At 32.7% G+C, this 22172-nt stretch overlaps 1 protein-coding gene across 1 annotated transcript in view; it reads right to left on the reverse strand.

Annotated features, from left to right (window-relative positions):
- LOC145291468 (peroxisome biogenesis factor 2-like) overlaps positions 1-22172 on the reverse strand; it is a 43335-nt gene that overhangs the window by 12620 nt on the left and 8543 nt on the right. The window contains exons 2-4 of the mRNA XM_080137342.1: positions 12336-12413; positions 8238-8300; positions 2400-2612 (exon numbers count right to left, since the gene is read on the reverse strand). Coding sequence (XP_079993468.1) covers positions 2400-2612; positions 8238-8300; positions 12336-12413 — 354 coding nt within the window. The remainder of the gene's footprint in view (positions 1-2399; positions 2613-8237; positions 8301-12335; positions 12414-22172) is intronic.

Raw genomic sequence — 22172 nt, forward strand, 5'->3', positions numbered from 1 at the left:
CACACTTTTTTTCCCTTTCGTTTCCACCTTCACGTCAAGGCTTTGGGTTTGAGCCTACCTCCCTACTAAAACTTTTTTTTCTTTCTTTTACATCTACAAACACCCGGCCAACATTTTTTTTTTAAACAGGGTTGTTTTGATCTACCCCCCCCCCCCCCCAACACACACACCTCCAAGCACCCCCCGTTAGTCTAATATATAGAAAAGGCAAAATGGGCGCGAGCATTTGTGTATGTCCATGAAGGCATTTTGAGTGGGGGTTCTCACATCGGTTGGATTCTGGAAGAAGTTTTCTTATACTTCCTAGATTGTAATATCACAGATTTGCAAACGGACATTGGCTCTATCTTTTTTTTTATCAAGTTTTAAAAAATTCCCTTGTTTCGAGTGTTTGTCTTTTTCATATAAAGTGAACCTAATTGAACAAAAATGCCGGATAGTATCTATTCCTTAATTGGTCAATGTAGGGGAAACCCCTTCATACTGAAACAATATTTATTTGGATACTGCCATAGTATCCTCTTTTTTGGTGAAGCTGCTTTTCCCCCCCACATTAAAAACGACCTTCGTGGGAGGTTTAAAAGCAACGCTATTTCTGTAAGTCATCTTTTTGATTGACTATGTTAAGTTTGAATGCTTTACACTTCCGGTCGTGTCATGGAGTAGCGGTAAGATGTCAGGTTTTCTTTCACTTTCTTTTTCCGCCTTTGCGTCATGGGTTTGAGCCTGCCTACTACCACTTTTTTTTTTTTTTTTTACACTTCCAAACACCCGGGCAATGCTGGGCACCCAGGCTAGTATATACTAATTGTTCCTATGTATACTTAAATAAAAAGTATTAAATACTTATGTCTTTTTTTAAAAGTACATGTCTGTTTACATATGAGAAAGCCATGTAGAATTATGAATATGTGTCAATAATTGTCATTGGCTGATTAGTGATGGTTCATTAATCATATATTCTGATTGTTCAGAGCTATATTTGTATTATCTATGCGTATTTAGTTGATTAAAACCTTGATTAACAATGCATCAAAATCTTGTGCGTGAATGCTAACATGGAATTTTTTGTGATATTTTATAAAATATCACAAAAAATTATTTGTACCCTTTTCAAGAATTAGCAAAGTAAACATTTTCAGAAATTGCAAATAACCTCATGATTTTCATTTGTACTCTAATTCTTAAACCATTATGAAAAAATCCAAGTTGAAAATCATATACTATCTGTCATAAGGTTTAGGGCGCGAAAAGACTAATATTTCTAAAGGAGACAACATTAATTTTATTTACTTCACTGAATGAAGCTATAATTGTTTTACTAAGAGAGACAATTATTTAACTTGATAGAAGTAACAAAGAGTTTTTTTTAGAGCATTTCTCTCTCTCTTATGTGATGCGGTTAAGCTAATCAATTGTTTACTTTCAATATGATATTCTAACTGACATCAACCATCTCAAATTTCTACCTGCAGACCAATGACAACCTTTTAATGATGTGCTCCTACATGTTTTCTCAAGTTTTTTCTTGTGTGCTTTATTTTATGGAGTACATCCAGAGCTAGTATGATCAGGGATATTATCTCCTGATATGTTACTCATCCAAGCATCAACTATGCCTCAACTCATGAGGATCATTTTTTTTTTTTTTACTTTCTCTAAAAACATATGATATTAAAACAAGTTTAACATAAGGTCATTAAATTTAACTTAAAGTACATTTTATTTACAAAACTAGGATAAATATCTTCATAGTTGGAATAAGAAATATAAAGATATTTTATTCCTCTGAACATTGCCTGACATATTGGATTTCTAAAGGGTGTATATATATATATATATATATATATATGTTAATGGAAATTGTTCATGACAAGCCACTTTATGTAAGGGGCTAACAAGAATGAAAGTTAATGATAACAAAGACAGGAGATGCCTATTGGGTTTAGTCTTGAAAAAAACCAAGGTTATAGGTAGGAGGAAAACAGCAGGAAGAGTTCCACAAGCTTTCAGTACTTGGAAAGAAGCTACTGGAATAGGAAGCTGTATTACAATGAAGTATCCAAATAATAAGTTGATGGAGACCACTAGACCAAGGAGTCAAAAAAGCTAGAACAAAAGAAGCAGGGAATAGAGCAGACAATTTTGAAGAACACATGCTATAATACTATTTATAGAAAAGACTGAGACTAGCAACATCATGTTTGTAAGTGAGGGGTTGCAAAGAAGAAGAAAGGGGGAAACAATCAAATTATAAATATGTTCCTGTATCTTATTAAAAACCTTCAAATGGGATAGAGATCGACCAGCCCAAATATGACAACAATATGCAAAGCTAGTTTGAATCTGCTTTGAAAATTGATTCTAAAAAATAAAACAAAAAAAAAACTATGACCAACCTTGAGTTGTGTATTTGATCCAGAGAAGCCGAGTCCATCGACTGTGATGTTGAACCGTTCTTTTAGCCAAGGTAGGACAATCAAAATGAAGCCATGCAATAATTTTTGTTTCCGTGACATCCAGGGAGAATTGTTTTCACGTCTTCTCGTGCTTACATATTTCAATTTGAGAATCTGTTGTCCGATTGAAGCACCGGTTGCAAACACAGAAAACTATTTGGGAATGAAAAGAGAAAAAATAAAGAGCAGCGGGGAAGAAATTAAGAAAATATTGATTAAATGAATTTTTTTTTATTTTTACAGATATGTCAACCAAGTCAAATATAAATACAAAATTGATAAGAACTGATTCTTGTTTAAGGCTTGGTTTGTCTATTGAACAATATATCACCTCTCCCATTTTGGTTATTTAATACAGAAGCACAAAATCTATAGTAAATGATCCATCATATACAATTAATCGAACACAAGTTGCTGTTTATGCACAGCTGAGGGGAAATGGTGGATTTATACTTTTTCCACAATAGATTTGATATGTGTTAGGCTAATTGTGCATCCTATGATTCATAAGTAACAAAACTTTAAATGGTGAAATGAAATAAATTTCAAATTTCAAGATAATTAACTTCTTGTGCTTACATATTTGAACTGTCCAACTGAAGTACCAGTTCAGAATTTTTTAGATGAGTATTATTTGGGTTCTTCACACTACAGTTCTTATCTTGAGTGTCATTTTCACAACATTTCACTTGATCTAACCTCCAAGCTTTTTCAGGTACATTTTGTCAAAGTCTGGAATCTGTCTGTCAAACTTGTGAATCTGCACAAAATTTCAAAAAGAGCCCTGTATTTAATTCACGGGGTAGCATGCTCGTCTTCTGTCAACCATAACCGGGTAGAAGTCCTAAATAATTCACAATTGTATTTTAGGTGTTCACAAGAAATTGTAGAGCAGTGAATAGAGTACTTGATAAAATTCAATTGTAAAAGTCTCTTCTCGAGATTGAAGGTTCAATCCCCAGTGCAAGCTAAAATACAATTATGAATTATTTTTCATTATTGTATTTCTACCTAATCATGACTGACAGAACAAGAGCATGCTACCCCTGTGAATTTAATCAAGGGTTCCATTCAAAATTTTGTGCAGATTCCTGAGTTTGACATACAGATTCCCTGAAAATGGCCGATGGTTACATCAACTGAAACGTTGTGTAAATAACACTCAAGATGAGAACAGTAGTTCGAATAATCCAAATAATACATATGACACATCGGTTGCAAATACAGAAAACAAACAATAAAAAGACTTGAGAATAAAGAGATAAAATCAAAGAGGGCGATGGGGAGTGATGGAAGAAATTAGGAAACTATTGACTGAATAGATTGCATGGTCAGTATTGGGAGCTTCCAGATGAGATTTTTAAAAGAATCTGAACTTATTGGAAGCTACATCGATCAGTGTGACAGTGTAAATACAGAAACAAAAAAACAAATATAAAATAAAACAGAAAATAATCAAATAAATTAAAAAAAATGTTTATTTATTTTATTTTTAATTAATTGATATTGAAATGAGACTGTGTATTTATTTCTCTTTCTGGTGGTTATTCAGAATTCCTTTTATATTAAAAAACAAAAATACAGAAAAATCTTTGATATATGACAATTTTGTTGACAGAATAAAAAAATCATGCTACAAAAATCACATAACTTGATCAAATAGTTATATTTTTTATCAAAAAAATAATTTAAAAAAATTAATGGGAAATCATAGGCATTACAAGATTAATCTCACAAGTTTGAATTATTGTGGAGTTATCTGCTCGTTTCTTCATGATGGCGATGGGAGATGGTCCTTTTTACTTACTCATATAAAAATAAAACTACTTGATTAATCTATGTGATTTTTAGAATACAATATTTTTGTTCTGTCACAAATACATACATCATATAGATTTTTTTTATTTTTTAAAATAGGGAGGATTCTGGACAAGAACCTCCTTACTTTCTGCATAGTCTATTTTGTTATTTTTTACCAAGATGCTAACATAGGCAGATATAAATACATGTCAATCTGAATTCAAATTGAAAAAAATTGATTCTTGATTAAGATTTGGTTTGTATATTGAACAGCATATCTCATCCTCTATCTTGATTATTTGATACAGAAACACAAAACCTCTGGTAAACGATTCATTGAATACAAATCATTTACTGTTTACCCATAACTGAGGGAAAATTGAGAGTTCATACTTTTTCTACCATAGATTTTCCTATATTTTAGGCTTATTGCGCACCTCACAATTCACTTGAAACAAAACGTTTAATGGTTAAATGGAATGAATTTCAAATTTCAGGATAATTAACTTAGTTGTCTTGAGAGGAACATGTAGAATGCATAACACTGGCAGTCTTTATTTCTGCGTTTATCTGAGTAACAGCTCTAATTACATAATCAGGTTGACACACCGGTTCTCGTTAGATCACAGAAGTTAAGCAACATGGAGCCTGGTCAATGCTAGATAGGTAACCATTTAGGAATAAGAGCACTGTATGTAAGAGGACGTCAACATCTCTCTACAAAAACTGGAAAAAACGAACAGATATACATGTGACTGGGGATTGTTTATGAATTTAATATTCCCTTGACACTTTCTCCTTCAGAGGAAGTTGGTTCAACCTACTGACATACATACATATCTAGTTATATTTATATATTTGTATGTACATAATTCATTCCCAAACTATTTAACTGATCATTATGACTTTTGGGACATAGCTGTTAGGTAAGCGAGAGTAATGTAGGTTGTATTTAGTTTAATTTAATTTTATGCCAATGAAGTAAAAAGTGGGTACAAGCTTTGTGAATATCCAGGTATATCTGATTTTTGTAAAAATTTTAACAAAATTAGACATCAATAAACATTTTTTAAATATTTTAAAGGGTTATAAGTGGCATAATATAGACAAAAACTTCCCATTTGAAATTTCAAATATTTCAGATTTACATTAAATTTGATCCATAGTTATGAAACCAATGAAACAAGATTCCCTGAATTTCAATTTTTAAAGATTCCTTAAGCTTAATTTTTAAAGTTTAAGCCTAATATTTTGTAGAATCAAAATCAAGTCATGGATTTTGTTCAAAATTGCAATAAGGATTCTAGATATAAAGTTTAGTATTATTATATTATGATTTTAGTCTTTGTAAGGGAACATTCTGTTCAGGAAATTCATTTTATCCATCCTAATTCTTATATAAATATAATTTGGAATCTGATAAAATCAACATTCTTTTATAAATATATGTAGCATTTGTTAAAACACTTAAACGATTTGTCTATTATCATATAAAATACAAACTTTAGGAAAAAAATTAGAGGAAGCCAGAACCTTTTGGAGGCTCAGAAGAGATAAACAGAAATACTTATCTTTCATTCTGGACTGTTCTGCCAACATATCTGGACAGTCAGCTATAACCTAAAACAAAATGGCTACCAACATTTGGCTACCTCTTATTATTAAACCTCATTTTGCACAGCATTTGTTTTGTAGATACTGGAGGCAGAGATAAAAAGGATAAATGTTGTGGTGCTCAACATTGCAGATAATAATGAACTCTTCCACTTACTCTAAAGACCAGAAGAATATGTCTTTAGGCAGCGATGTAAAAGTCATGGACACTTGGCAATCGGACTAACGTATACCCATACTTGTATTTGCTGTTCAGGTTAATACATTTTGTTTCCACTAAATACTGAGTTGTGTCTTTCTTATGTAACCACAATAGAAAGAAAAAAATTGTATAATTTTGGCTTTTTACATGAAGAATTGATAACCACAGTACACATATCGGTTATGTGAGGGGTGTTACAAAAGTAAAGCCTCCTACTTTTTTTTTTTTTCAAAAGATCTATGAAGATGAGAATGATACCATTAAAACAAGCAACCTTTTATACTTCAGAATTTATTTTTCTACATAGTCACCACTATTCTTAATGCATTTGTCAGGAATTCAATAATACATTTCTGCTTCTGATGCATGTCCATGACAAGGATTGCTTTTTGGAGTCTCATACTGTCAATATCTACAATAAAAAGGCAAAACTTTCATGTCATGAATACATAAGTTCAGTCATCATAACAATGCAATTTGTAATCCCCTTTGATCCATTCAGGCAGAAAAAAAAAGGAAGCATTACGTTTGGAACTCCCCTCATATTACATGTATTAATTACATTATTATTATTAGTAGTAGTAGGTCTAGTTTTTCATTTTGATCTCTTTATATCAGGGATCCCAAGGAGTCTTCACGCTAAATTTAGTGCAATGCTGTATAATACTTTTATCATCCCTAAGTATTTTTTTATCATGCTAGCAACCCATTACTGGGTGCCCAAAGAAAGCAGACGCTCACCAATAATTGAGTGGAAAATACGACAACATGTAGAAATTTAAACAACCCATCTTTGAGTGAGAAATCTGAAATTATAAAAATTACCCCCTCTCCTATACCTATTAAACTGTAGAAATGAAATAGTAAACAACTGCATACACAGAATAAACTTTACTTTAGGAAAAATACATAAGAGAAATAAAGTAATTAGATAAAAAACTAAACTGAATCAACACCTAAAATAGAAGTAGAAAAACTACACAAAGCATTAAAGTATTAAAATAAGGTCATTTATTATTCCAACACATTCACAAAAAAAGGTACGTTACTCCCATAGTGTTCGGTTGTTTTTCTATTGGAACTGCAGAGGAAAGGGGAGGGGGGATCAAGATTACTTTATTGTATAAATGTAGCAGTAGTACTATACTTTCCATCTGCTATGACATATTTGGCATTCCAAGGATTCTGCATGCCAAATTACTTACAATCTGCTTAATAGTGTTGGAATCTATATTGTTTTAGTACTAGCATAAGCATTACCCTTTGGGTGTATCAATAATACTTCATGATAAATTCTGTAAAATAGTTTTGGGAACAAACAGGCAAAAAGAAAAAAAAAAAAAAAAGCTACTAAATTACAATAAAGATTTAAAAATAAACATGCATTTATTTCCCAGAGCAAAAACATGATTCATAATCAGTCATGCATATTTTTGTCAGAGCAATTAGTCACCATAGAAGTTTTTTAGCTTATACTTTCTCACTTCCTTATCTTTTTCCTGTCAATCCACTTCATAAGGTCTATTTTACACTCATCCCTCTCATATATCCTCTTATCTCTCCTTGTCCTTTCATCTTTACTGAGCCATACCAATTCACACAAAACAAAAATTGACTTACTTTCTATGTAAACATAAATCTTAGTACAATCTATATACAAATTTTGGCAATTGTCCATAACTCTCCCACCCCAAAGAAAAAAAAAATCTTTATGAAGGTACCTGTGCCAGAAAAAATAAAAAGAAGATCATGTAACTTGATCAAGTAGTTTTATTTTATAAAATAGAAAATCAAACTTTATGGTTAAACAATGATCTAGCAATGCCACTTAAAATTTATCACCAGTTAACTTTCCCTTAAAATAACTCTTCTTATTCAACCTTGTACATTATCAGAATGTCTTCAAATTTGCATTAACCACTTAAAAATCATTTTATTTATAAAAATTAAACTATTTGATCTATTTACATGATTTTTTTGTGTAAGCTATTTCCTTTCCGTCATGGGTACATAAATCATGAAGACGTCTTTATTTTTGCTTTTTCTTAAGGGAGAGGGTTTAGAGTTATGGACAAGTACTGACATTTTTATTAAAATATTTAAATGATTACTACTTTTATTTAAGGCTGCACTAATTGAAGACGTATAAATAATGGACTTACCCGCCATATTACAAATTTGATTAAGGCTGTTATTTCAGGATCAAGCCTGGTTAACAAAGGAGTCTGAAAGGAGAGAAATGTTTTGACAATTATGATAATGAATAAGATATTTACTTATAATATAAGCAGCACTTTCTATTTGTATATTTGTCCGTACTTTACATTTTTCAAGGGAGATAATTACATAAAAAATGTCCCTAATGATATGGAGAACATATATTGCACTTTGAATTATTTATTTGCAAAAAACATAAAATTTTTTTACATTTTACACAAATCAGGCACAAGGATATTCGAAAGTATGGAAAATTGGTGTTATTGGTCATCCATTGTCACTATAACTAAAAAATGTCTATGCTACTCTTAACTAAAACGATCTATCACCATAAAAATGTTTTTGTGATTTGGCATTTTTAATTGCATGAAAATAAATTATATATATATATATAATTTATTAGTGCGTCAATTTATAGTTTTTTTTAATTCATTCATAGCAACAATATTGTGAAGATGCATTCGTGCTTGATATAAAAAAGAAACACATTTTAGATTTAATTTATTCGTACTAATAATAACTGAATAGTAATAAAATGTCTAAGCCCCAAGGATCTCGTCTGCTTATATAACACTCAATTTATGTTTGTTTAGAACAATTCTGATTTTCATAAAATTGAAAACATTTTATTGAAATATTCCATATGAAATAGGAAGCAAATACTGCAAGTTACATTTTTTATATGTAAAAAAAAATAAATATTTCTTTATTCATTATTGTTTTTATTTTATGAAGATAATATATTCGAAAAGTTAAGCATAATTCACAAATTATTTGAATAATTTTATGCATTTTATCATGCATTTACATTAACTCATGATTTAGGAATATTTAAAATAACAAGAACTTATATTCTTAATGCTTTTGTGTTTAGAGTTGAAAATGCTATTTCAAACATTAAACTTTTGAAACCTGGTGAACTACGTTAACTCATTTCAAAACAGTTATAAACCTGCCCTCCTATTTTGGCCTTAAGTTCTCACATTCCATGAGCCAAGAATTGCTGTTTTTAGTGGGTGGTAGTTGGAGATTTTCAATGCTCTCATAATATATATCATTATTAAACTATCAATCCATCAATCCCATTAACGTTTATCCTAGAGTATTTTTTAAACTTTGACAAGTGGTGACTCATGAGTAAAAAAAAAAAAAAAAAAAATAGTTCCTCATGAAATCAGTTGATATGGTTCCCAGGCATATTAATGAGCTGATGGCAAATACTAGTGTCCATATTGAATTCTAAATAAAATTCAATACTATGCACTTTCTCATATTCTTTTCTTTTAAGAATAATATTTCAATAATAAATTACAAATGTTTAATAAAAGGAGATTGCTTTCAATCATCTTATATGACTATCTAGCAACTAAATTATTCAACAACTGCTTTTAGCTTTAATTTATATCAAAAGACCAAAAGTTAAAATGGAAACAAGTTTAAATGATGGATTTCTTCTTTTTTTTTTTTCCACAAATCCAAATACCACTATTTTGCTACAATGATTATAAACACAATATAAACACATTAAATAAAAAAGAACTTAAAATGTTTAATGATGACAAAATTTTCATGAAGACAGGATTGAAAGGTATGCGACGTTGCCGACAGACGGTAGCCATCAAGCAACGTTGCCGACAGACGGTAGCCATCAAGCAACGTTGCCGACAGACGGTAGCCATCAAGCAACGTTGCAGACAGACGGTAGCCATCAAGCAACGTTGCAGACAGACGGTAGCCATCAAGCAACGTTGCAGACAGACGGTAGCCATCAAGCAACGTTGCAGACAGACGGTAGCCATCAAGCAACGTTGCAGACAGACGGTAGCCATCAAGCAACGTTGCAGACAGACGGTAGCCATCAAGCAACGTTGCAGACAGACGGTAGCCATCAAGCAACGTTGCAGACAGACGGTAGCCATCAAGCAACGTTGCAGACAGACGGTAGCCATCAAGCAACGTTGCAGACAGACGGTAGCCATCAAGCAACGTTGCAGACAGACGGTAGCCATCAAGCAACGTTGCAGACAGACGGTAGCCATCAAGCAACGTTGCAGACAGACGGTAGCCATCAAGCAACGTTGCAGACAGACGGTAGCCATCAAGCAACGTTGCAGACAGACGGTAGCCATCAAGCAACGTTGCAGACAGACGGTAGCCATCAAGCAACGTTGCAGACAGACGGTAGCCATCAAGCAACGTTGCAGACAGACGGTAGCTATCAAGCAACGTTGCAGACAGACGGTAGCTATCAAGCAACGTTGCAGACAGACGGTAGCTATCAAGCAACGTTGCAGACAGACGGTAGCTATCAAGCAACGTTGCAGACAGACGGTAGCTATCAAGCAACGTTGCAGACAGACGGTAGCTATCAAGCAACGTTGCAGACAGACGGTAGCTATCAAGCAACGTTGCAGACAGACGGTAGCTATCAAGCAACGTTGCAGACAGACGGTAGCTATCAAGCAACGTTGCAGACAGACGGTAGCTATCAAGCAACGTTGCAGACAGACGGTAGCTATCAAGCAACGTTGCAGACAGACGGTAGCTATCAAGCAACGTTGCAGACAGACGGTAGCTATCAAGCAACGTTGCAGACAGACGGTAGCTATCAAGCAACGTTGCAGACAGACGGTAGCTATCAAGCAACGTTGCAGACAGACGGTAGCTATCAAGCAACGTTGCAGACAGACGGTAGCTATCAAGCAACGTTGCAGACAGACGGTAGCTATCAAGCAACGTTGCAGACAGACGGTAGCTATCAAGCAACGTTGCAGACAGACGGTAGCTATCAAGCAACGTTGCAGACAGACGGTAGCTATCAAGCAACGTTGCAGACAGACGGTAGCTATCAAGCAACGTTGCAGACAGACGGTAGCTATCAAGCAACGTTGCAGACAGACGGTAGCTATCAAGCAACGTTGCAGACAGACGGTAGCTATCAAGCAACGTTGCAGACAGACGGTAGCTATCAAGCAACGTTGCAGACAGACGGTAGCTATCAAGCAACGTTGCAGACAGACGGTAGCTATCAAGCAACGTTGCAGACAGACGGTAGCTATCAAGCAACGTTGCAGACAGACGGTAGCTATCAAGCAACGTTGCAGACAGACGGTAGCTATCAAGCAACGTTGCAGACAGACGGTAGCTATCAAGCAACGTTGCAGACAGACGGTAGCTATCAAGCAACGTTGCAGACAGACGGTAGCTATCAAGCAACGTTGCAGACAGACGGTAGCTATCAAGCAACGTTGCAGACAGACGGTAGCTATCAAGCAACGTTGCAGACAGACGGTAGCTATCAAGCAACGTTGCAGACAGACGGTAGCTATCAAGCAACGTTGCAGACAGACGGTAGCTATCAAGCAACATTGCAGACAGACGGTAGCTATCAAGCAACATTGCAGACAGACGGTAGCTATCAAGCAACATTGCAGACAGACGGTAGCTATCAAGCAACATTGCAGACAGACAGTAGCTATCAAGCAACATTGCAGACAGACAGTAGCTATCAAGCAACATTGCAGACAGACAGTAGCTATCAAGCAACATTGCAGACAGACAGTAGCTATCAAGCAACATTGCAGACAGACAGTAGCTATCAAGCAACATTGCAGACAGACAGTAGCTATCAAGCAACATTGCAGACAGACAGTAGCTATCAAGCAACATTGCCCATAGACAGTAGCTATCAAGCAACATTGCCCATAGACAGTAGCTATCAAGCAACATTGCCCATAGACAGTAGCTATCAAGCAACATTGCCCATAGACAGTAGCTATCAAGCAACATTGCCCATAGACAGTAGCTATCAAGCAACATTGCCCATAGACAGTAGCTATCAAGCAACATTGCCCATAGACAGTAAGTAGCTATCAAGCAACATCGCCCATAGACAGTAGCTATCAGGCAACATTGCCCATAGACAGTAGCTATCAAGCAACATTACCCATAGACAGTAGCTTTGAGACAGATAAGCAAACAAAAGCTGTGTTTTTAAAATAACTTTCTTGGCAAAGGCACAAAAAAGCTTTAATGGAACTAACCTGACTATAAGGGAATATTCTGTGGAATTGTGTCCGAACCAAAGATAAAAGTTCTTGATCAAGCTGGTTGGCATCAAGCTGGAAAACAAAAAGATAAATTTCATAAAGCTAAAACATCACAAAGCGAACACTAAAATATTAAACATTCCAAGTTCTTGACATACAATTTTTTATGCAACATTTTTGAATAACCCTCAACCAAAGAAGATAGTATTTGGATGATAAAACATAATATCCATGCACATGGAGAATTTGTTCCATTTTTTTTTTCGGTGTTATAATTCTTTGAACATCTGTCTTTTTCTCTTTTTATTTTAACTCCTTACAATTATTTCCTTAATTCCACTATTTCACATTCACGTTTTTTTTTTCAAGCATATAAAAACAAAATTCAACAAATGATTATCTGAATTTTTTCTTAACATGGCCGCACATATGTTAACGAGGTAAAGAAGTGTAAATGGTGTCTCATGGGAATAAACATTAATTCCCAACCATAAAATCTTCAATTTTTTCCATCATGATGAAAGCACCAATATTTCCACTATCCCTATAGATTTGTTTGTATTTTTAATTTTGTACAACCTCTTCACTCTCCGCTATCATTAATGCATAACAATATATCTATATATTTTTTTCTTATTCATTCCTATCTTTTTAGTATAAACAAATCGCTGCCATCAAAATTAACCTTGATCTACATTTTACTGTTAATCAAAACCATAACTCCATTTCTGCTCGTTGATAATTTGTCTTTTTTTCTATTTTATGCTCTCATTATCATGACATTTCTAGGCAATCATTTAACACTTTCAATTTTTCAGTTAACTGAACATATTTTTTTTTCAAAAATAATTATTGGCATTATTTCAAATCACACCAATTACATATTTCATGAAGAAATATAACATTTAACATTTTTTACTTTAAAAAAATTATTACAAAATAAAACAGAATACTGTTTTATAAGTGTAGGAGAGAGAAAATTTGTTAATTGCTATCCATGTATGTGCATTTGTCTTGCTTCTTTGGTTTCTTGTTTTTTTTATTGAATTTTTTTATTAATTCTGCTAAAATGGCGGTTATGCCTTTGGGCGAGTTTGTGTACAGTTTATCATCCACATTGCTTGACCAATTGTTGCCAAACTTGGTTGCAATATTAGTTATGTTCTAACATAGAATTTGTTTCATTTGGAGATATTTATGTCAAAGGTTAAGTTGAAAGGTACACTTCTGATGATAAATTTAGACCTGTTTCACTGTAGAGACTCATTACTTGGCTCATATGAAGACTGCCCCACCCCCACCTTATATGAACTTAATGACAGACCTTGAAAAGTTCGGTCATGGTCAAAATCTTGATGAAATTTCAACATTTGATTTTTCCAAATTAATTGAAGATAACAGTATCCCCCCCCCCTCCCTGCAAAATTTCAGCTTGATGAGATAAATAATTTCCAACATTTCGATGGCAAACCATGGTAATATTAAATACTAGCAAGACTTGTGTACAGGTGTTGCCTGTTGGAAGTCAGGACGACTTCAATGCCCCCCCCCCCCCAATTAAGTTACGGTTGTCAACGCTGGAAAATAGCGAGCACTGGCATGTGTTCCAAATGAAATCATCTTGATTCCACAGTTGGGCATTATCTTGCAGTGGCAGTTAGCAGAAGCTACTGAATGCCATTGTCAGCACTAGAGGTTACTGATGAGTAGTGTTGGTTTGGGGAGATTACTGGCAGATACTTTTGTGTACTGGTAGGCACTGGCTACTTTTGCAACTGGTAATCAGTGGCGGCCATGATGAGTATCATTTTACTGCTGCAAACTGAAATCGGTTTTCAACTTTCAGGCATTGTTGGGCACTAGTATCAACTGGCTGCCTATGGCAGGCAGTGATGATCACTAGTGGTTAATGCTGTTTAAAGGCAGTTGCTTGTGTTCACTGATGGACACTGGCTGACTTTCCAACTGTCAATCTGTCAATCATGACCAATATCAACCTCCATTCGACTGCTTTTAAATTAAATTATTCTGTCTTCAATGGGGAGCACTGATGGTTGGTGTTTTAGGCAGTTACTTGTGTTTAATCATTGTCGGTCACTATTGATTACAACCATTGTCAAGTAGCATTTGACTGCTTTGAAATAAAATGGCTTGTCTTCAATATTTGTGCACTGTCATCTATTGTATGTTAGTGTCATCCAGTGGCAGGCATTGCTGGACATTGGTGGTCAAGATGTGTACTGATATTGAATTTCAGGGTATTACTGTCACTATATTGCAGTGGTAAGCAGTGGCAGTGAGTGGAAATGGTGGACAGTGGCAGGCACTTCAGTTTCAAACAGATTGTTGCTGTTTTAGTAACTGCAGTCTTTACAGCATATCAACCCTTTTCAGGTTATTTAATGCCGAACCCAGTTATTTTGAAGAAAAATTTTTAATAGAATATATATTTTTTTTCAAGTTGGTTTCTATTTAACCGATAGTTGGGACGATTCCTAAATTTTTTCCAATTCCAATTCCAGGAAAATGTTGATTAATGATTCCGATTCCTGTGGAATTGTTGTTTTGAAATATGCCATTATATAATCGAAAGTTTTTGTGTAATGAAAAAATTTGGTACAGCAAAAAGGCGAAAATACAATTAAGGGAATTTCGAAAACGATTTGATTTTTTTTGGAAAATTTTTTTCATTGAAGATAAAAGTCAAAACAAATATTTTAACCATAAAATATTTGCACCATAAAATTAATAACAATCCATTTTAGGAGTTATTTTATATATTAAAAAATATAAAGAAAAAATAAGTCATGATTAATTCAACAAAAACACAATAACATCAAATTTCAAGGGGAATAACATGTTTTGTTTATCTTTTGATATTCATTTTTTGTTTTTCTCTTTATCTTCGATAACTCTTTAAAATTTAACATTTTTTTTGCAGCTTCAATCGCTAACTGATTTTTATTCCACTTTTTAGAATATTCTTATTTCTAAATTAAATTTAAAAATAACTAAATCTTCGATTAAATTTTTAGCCTTTTATATTCAATCGTCTCAAATTATTCCTATTTATTTGACTTTTTAAAAAATATTTTTAACAATGTTATTTTTTAAATCTAAATAAATTGGTTTATTTCTTTATTTATTTATATTATATAATTTTATACTTATCATCCTTTAATATTTATTCTTATTTAATGTCTTAATTTACCTTTTTATTTCTATATAAAAAAAAGTACATTTTTGGTAATTGTTTATTTCTATTGTTAAATAAAAGTCATCGCCTCCAACTTAATGCTGTTTCTGACAACCTTTTTATTTCTATTTTTTGTTAGGGGTTGGGAAATATTTACCTAGGCTCACATCACAACTGTGATACCAGGCATCGGTGAATGTCGACCAAGCTCCTACAGTCCTTTAGTTGAACAGCTCTGAGTGACTAGTTAATTTGCAAAGTTAGGGTTCAAAGGATTTAATTTTTTAATAAATTTTTCATATTTTTTTTTTTTTTGTGCAAAGAAGTTCCAAAAGAAATGTTTAATTGCTTCATTCATAGAATATTTTAATGAAATGTAAAAAATTAAAAAAATTAAATTCACTTACCGCATTTATTTAACAGATAGCAAAATGGTTGTTTTCTTTTGTAGTTTTCGAAAAACCTTAAGCGGAACTGTCAGACAGCATAATATGTAGTTCTAAGGTTTTTGTTTTTGGATACTTCAAAAAAGCCAACCGACTGTCAAAGTTTTGTGAACTGATATCACGTGATCAGTTTCACATTAGTTTTAGAAATATTTCCTGAAACAGCCTTCGTTCAGAAAATAGAAAGTACATATATTGTTCTATTAAACCTTTTATTATTTAAATAATTTGACTTTGCTTGTTTTATTTTTTAAAAATATAAAGGTTGACAAGACATTTTTCATTTACTGATGAGATTTTCATTCATTTACTAATAGAAGAGTGTCAGTAAAAAAAAAAAAAAAAAAAAAATAGCCAAAAGATAAGCCCCCCACCTTTTGAGTTACCAGTTAATTTTTAACATGATTTATTCACAATGAGAGCACTGTAAAATCTTTTTTCTCTAATGCTTAAGTATTCATCAACTTTTTCATGGACTTGACGTAGTTAAGCTGTTTTATACATAAATAAACTTTGCTCACAAATGAAAACAATGTTAAATCGCGGCCTCTAAAGTTTTGCAACAGTGCAAACAGATAATTAATCATGGGCCTCAAAGTTTCGAAACAGACAGACAGTGCCTATGTATGTGACGGAATAAGAAAACTCATTAAGATAAATAAAAATTACCTTTAAAGTAGTTAATAAAATTCTTGTATATCATATTAAATATGTTATGAAAAGTTCTATGCCGTTTTTATCATAAAATTTTGAGAGTATTAATCTCACTTCAAACAAACAGTTCAACTTCAAAAAATATAAGAGAATCGTAAATCTAAGGTACTTTTTAACAATGCGATTCTGATTCCGATACCCCCCAAAATACACGATTCTTATGATTAACGATTCCGATTAATCATCCCACCACTAGTTGGGACCCTATCAGGTACTACCACTCCAGGTCAGAGTGGACCTGGGAGCAATGGTAATTAAGGGGTGGCTTCACACTCCTCAAAGCCCGCAAGCATGGGCCTCACCATCGGATATAGTTTAAGGTCATATCCAGGACCGTTAGCTGTGGTAATGCATAAAAGAATACATGTATAAAAAATGGTCAATGTGGTCTAGAGGAAGAATTATCTTAAAAAAGTTGATTTTTAGGTGTATTTGGGTATGGTAAGAATGAACATCACAATTAAATATGCCACCGGCAAGTAATTTTTATGATATTAAGATTGTCAGGTTAGTGGCTGGCATGATTGTTTCGAACAGATTGTTGCTGTTTTAGGCAGTTAATGGGGTTTTGATGTGAATAATTATCTTAAATATAAGGATAGATTTATTTATCAAAAAATGGAGGAGGCGTATTTTATTATGAAGAGTGCGTTGTTTCCTGTGTATTTCTGTTTAAGAAAATATTTTAAGAAACAAACAGTGAGGTATTGTCAATTGATTAAGACCTGGTTTTAAAAGGAGTTCATTTCCGACGCTTATGCAATATAGTTTTTCTTTAGGGCATTTAAGAAAAAACTATTGATTAATGTAAGCTGTTGCAAGGTTTAAATGAATTCATGCATAAAAAAGGTCAATGTGGCCTAGAGAACCAAAGCATTTGTTTACTTGTTACATAAACATGTAACACAAGCTCCAACCAATACACAACAGCCACTTTCCATGGTAAGAACAGCAACTATTAAAAATAATAAATACATTGAACAATGAATGTCACCACCAAAAGATTTTTTACTTACATGACAGAAAGAGATAACAACAATAGCCAATAAAGACTATATGCATTTTTTTAAAGTTTAATTAGAATTGACAAAAAAGCTCTTAAAATTTTGAATAAACAAACTCTTTTGAAATCACATTAAGAGGCAAATATTTTATTAAAAAAATCATTCAACCCTTTTCTTTTTCATCTCTGAATTTGAAATGTTTCCTACTAATTTCAGACAGCAAAACATCCATCATCAAAGTAAGAGAAAAGTTTTTTTCTATTTTATTTTTTCATAAATAAACGTCCGTGACCCCTGTTGCATTAGAGCTGCATGAAATTAAAAAATACCAAACTCTCCCTTAGTCAGGTAAAGTGCTTAACTTGAAAATCGATCAATGTAATGACAGGAATTATTTTAATCTCATATTTTGTTATTAAACATTACTAAGCGTATAGTAGTTTACAATTGATAATCGTTTATGACCTGCATTAGATGGGAACAATGTGAGAAATGAACAAACAGACATACAACATTTGTCTTTTATATATTAATACGTACACACAGACATAATGTGCATGTATACCAAGATAAGTTTTGGATGTTAAAGCAGCTGTTTCTGCACTGCTTTCATATGAAACAACTCTCTTTGTATAATTAATGAAAAGAAATAGTTGTACCATGTTAAATCCATTATATATATATATATATATGTATATATATATATATATATATATGTATATGAGAAAGGCAGAGAAGCCAAACAAAGGGCAGCTGTTTAAACATCAAGTCCATTCATATGTAGTAATAGCGGTTATTTACTTTCTATTTCCAGACACATTTCAAAAGAGATGTCTGTCTTAAATGTCGAATTGGCTGCCCGGCCATATGTAATATAGAGATAAAATCAATAATAAAAAAGGCAGTTAAAATAACAATCGAATCAAGTTCACTGGATAGATTCTTGGCGTATGATGAAATCAGTTTCTTTTTATTTACAAAACTTAAAAAGTCAAGTTTCATATGAACATTATTTCAAATTTTCAGATTTCAATTTATTTTTTTCTTTTGTTTAATAGTTTTAAAGACTTAACTATTTCCATAATATAAAAGGTTTAACTTTCGAAATCAAAATATGACAATACTAATATTCATTTTTCGCATCAAATTCAGAAGACAGTAACTTTTACAACTAAATTTTTCAAGTGCCCTAACCACTGTGGATAATTCTAGTACAAATTTTAGGAGCCTTAAACCTATTTATTAATGGATGTAAATATCTGTACTTATATATATATATATTTATATATATATATATATATATATATATATATATATATATATATAAGTAGTAGAGTTTGTGTGTGTGTGTGTGTGTGTACAACTCTCCTACAGGCCACACCATTGGACTAATCATAACCAAACCTGGTATGATGATGGTGCCCCTCACTTAGGGATAGTACATTTTTCAAGGTTAAGGTCATAGCCTATGTATATATACTCTCCTACAGCCCACACCACTGAACCAATCATGACCAAACCGGATGTGATGATGGTCTCCAACCTATTTGTCAAGGTTAAATAAATATTCTTTGCAATGTCAACTATTGCATTAATTGTTATGAAACATGTTATAATAAAGACACCCATTTGAATATTATTGCCAATTATGGATGTTAAAAGTTTATCTTGGAAACTGGAAGATTATTCTCAACAGAAATTTTGATTTTTGTATATACTCCAGAGAGCTTTGCCACATACTTAAGAATTTTGCCACTTATCACAATCTTGGACCTGTCTTTCAGTTGTCAAGAGCAGCAAACTAGTCTCAACTCTTATCTGGTCAGCTCATCGCTTTAGTGATTGTCCTTTTAATAATTCTCCAATGAAATCTTTATATGATTTTTTTTTTGCATAGCTGGAGTTTGGTATAGTGTTGTGACAATCAGAAATGGGAACTGAAAAAAATTCAAGCGTTTTGGGATATCGAAATTACAATTCCAAACATGATTCAATTGTTTGTTTGTTTTTATTTAAAAATTTTATGTTTGCAAAAGTAAATGCAAATATTACATGGAGTTTTACAGTGATTTGAAAAAAAAAAATAAAAAGAAGAAAAACTCTATATCTAAATATTTAGAGATTTTTAAAAAAAATAAACATCAGTAATTGTATTGGAATCAGGAAAAATAGTGGAATTGTCCCATGATTAGTCTGGTAGCTGGAAAATATATTTAAACCATTTTTTATTTTTCGAATAACATCATTGATGCTAAGCTTCTTTCTTATTTCTTATATCTGCATTTCTTAATCTATCTCACAAAGTTTATCGAAAGTTAGTTTTTAATAATTCATTTAAAAGATATTGAGTTTCCCCTCATGTTCTGCTAATATAGTGCATTTTTCACTTGCAAATATAGCAATAATAACTTCAGAGGCAGTGACATGTCCTTCCTATCTTTTCTCTTAGACATTATAATGCACTCTAAAGTCTAAAATATTGTTTTGTTGTTTTATTTATTTTTACTGCTCACTTTTTCAGGCTGTTTACATGCTGTTGACAAAAAAGTAGAATCTCATTTAGGGGTAGGGGTGAGTAAAGTAGCATATGTTGTAATGAAATTGTTCTATATTCACAAACTTTCAAACCAGATAGCGTTTTTAAAACGTTAATAGTCTGAAAATTGGCGATTATTATTACCTGGTGGTCTGGAAGTGGGTGATAATTTTATTTTAAATTTATATGTGAAATTGATCTTCCACATCAAATTGTAAAATCGCCTAAAAAAGTAGAACCTAAGGTATAAAGCTACGATTTTAACGAAGTTTTTACAGAACTAATACATTTTAATCTTTTTTTTTATTGGCACCTTGGACTTGGGATGGTTGGGTTTTATATGCATTGTCATTTCAATGTCTGGTGTCAATATAAAACTAGAAATGATTTTTTATTTGACAGTTTAAATCCTTCTAAATTCCTTTTATATTTCCAAAGGTTATAAGTAATTCATTCTTTTTAACTGTTAACAAAAGTTTAAATTGCCGACCTTTTATAAAGAAAAGAAAACGCATTTGGGGTGGGGTGGGGGTAGGGGTGTGGGGGTAGTCGATGTTTAATGTTCAACGTTAATATGAGGATACTTGTAAACTAGGAAATAATTACATGTTAGAAGTGTAACTAACATATGTAATCTATAATACAAGTCTCACCTGTCTGTTTAAATGTATGTATGTCTGCCTAAAACTTTCGACAGGAGATACGGATTTTTACAAGATCGGTATCGTTTTGAAGCTTGACCCAGCAGAGAACAAATATCGAAAAATTGGCCAAAAACATTAATTTCTTCACCCTCAACTGGCCACTTTTCTACAGGGAGGGGGGTCGCTTTTTTCGCCGATATTTTCAAAAGTCATCCTCTCTTTTCGATTGTCTAGCCTTAATTTAAACCTATGTCACTTCCGGTTTGGCAATGGGTGCAACAGCAAAGACATCAGGGTTTTTCACATTCTTTTCCTCCTTCATGGTATGGATTCGAGCTTGCCTGCCTACTACCATTTTTTTTTTGTTCAACACACACCTCCAAACATCTGAGCAATGCCGGAGACCCAGGCTAGTGTCTTTTATAAAAAAAAAAAAAATCTCCAAAAATAAAATACAAATATTTTGGGCTGTCAGATTTTAGATGTTCATAAAAATTTTTAAGTTGAAAACAAGTATTTGATGCTTATGCAGAAAAGGTAGTGTGCTATTTTTTTTATGTTAATTTCAAGTTTTATGGTATCTTTTGTTTATCAAATTCTTAGGTAAAAGTACAGAATAGTTACAAAACGCACTCTCTTTCCCATGTTAAAAATGGCTTTCTAAATTATTTCTGCACGGTCCGTATTCTCTGCATAAGTATCTTGTGTTTTTAATTTTCTGTTTGCGAAGAGGTTTACCTTCTTTATTAAAACTTATCAAAAATGCTCTGTTTTGGGGTCGTTTTAAAAATGGAATGGAAATTTAAATTTCGTTCAGTTTTAATCTTTTTTTTTCCAAAATTGCTCTGGTCCCACATTTTAAGAAATGCTTGACAAATAATATAATTTTCCAAATTTCTCAAACGTCTCAAACATACTGAAACAGCATCTTTTCCTTTTTTTTTTCTTGTTGGTATCACAATGAACACATAGTTTGTGTAGCGGCACATTCGATTTTTCTCCCTAAAAGATGATGTTTGGCACTTCGGACATATGACCGTTTTGGGCAATACACCATATTCTATTAGAAACCTCCGACTTAAATATTCAGTCAATGTGGTCTGGATGTTCCACTGAAGACTTACCTGCAATGGTTTTTTTTTTTTTTTTTTTTTACATAGACGTCACCACTTATCAAGGCCGATAGGCCACTCAAGGATAAGGGTTAAAGAGTGTAGAGTAGTCAAAAGGACAATATAGTAATCGATAGTAATGGAAGTTCGGTAAATTTGTTAACTTAAGTGGAACGGCT

The sequence above is a fragment of the Euprymna scolopes genome, chromosome 2 (genome assembly GCF_053919585.1).
Source record: "Euprymna scolopes isolate OS-2025 chromosome 2, ASM5391958v1, whole genome shotgun sequence".
In the NCBI taxonomy this organism is placed as follows: domain Eukaryota; kingdom Metazoa; phylum Mollusca; class Cephalopoda; order Sepiida; family Sepiolidae; genus Euprymna; species Euprymna scolopes.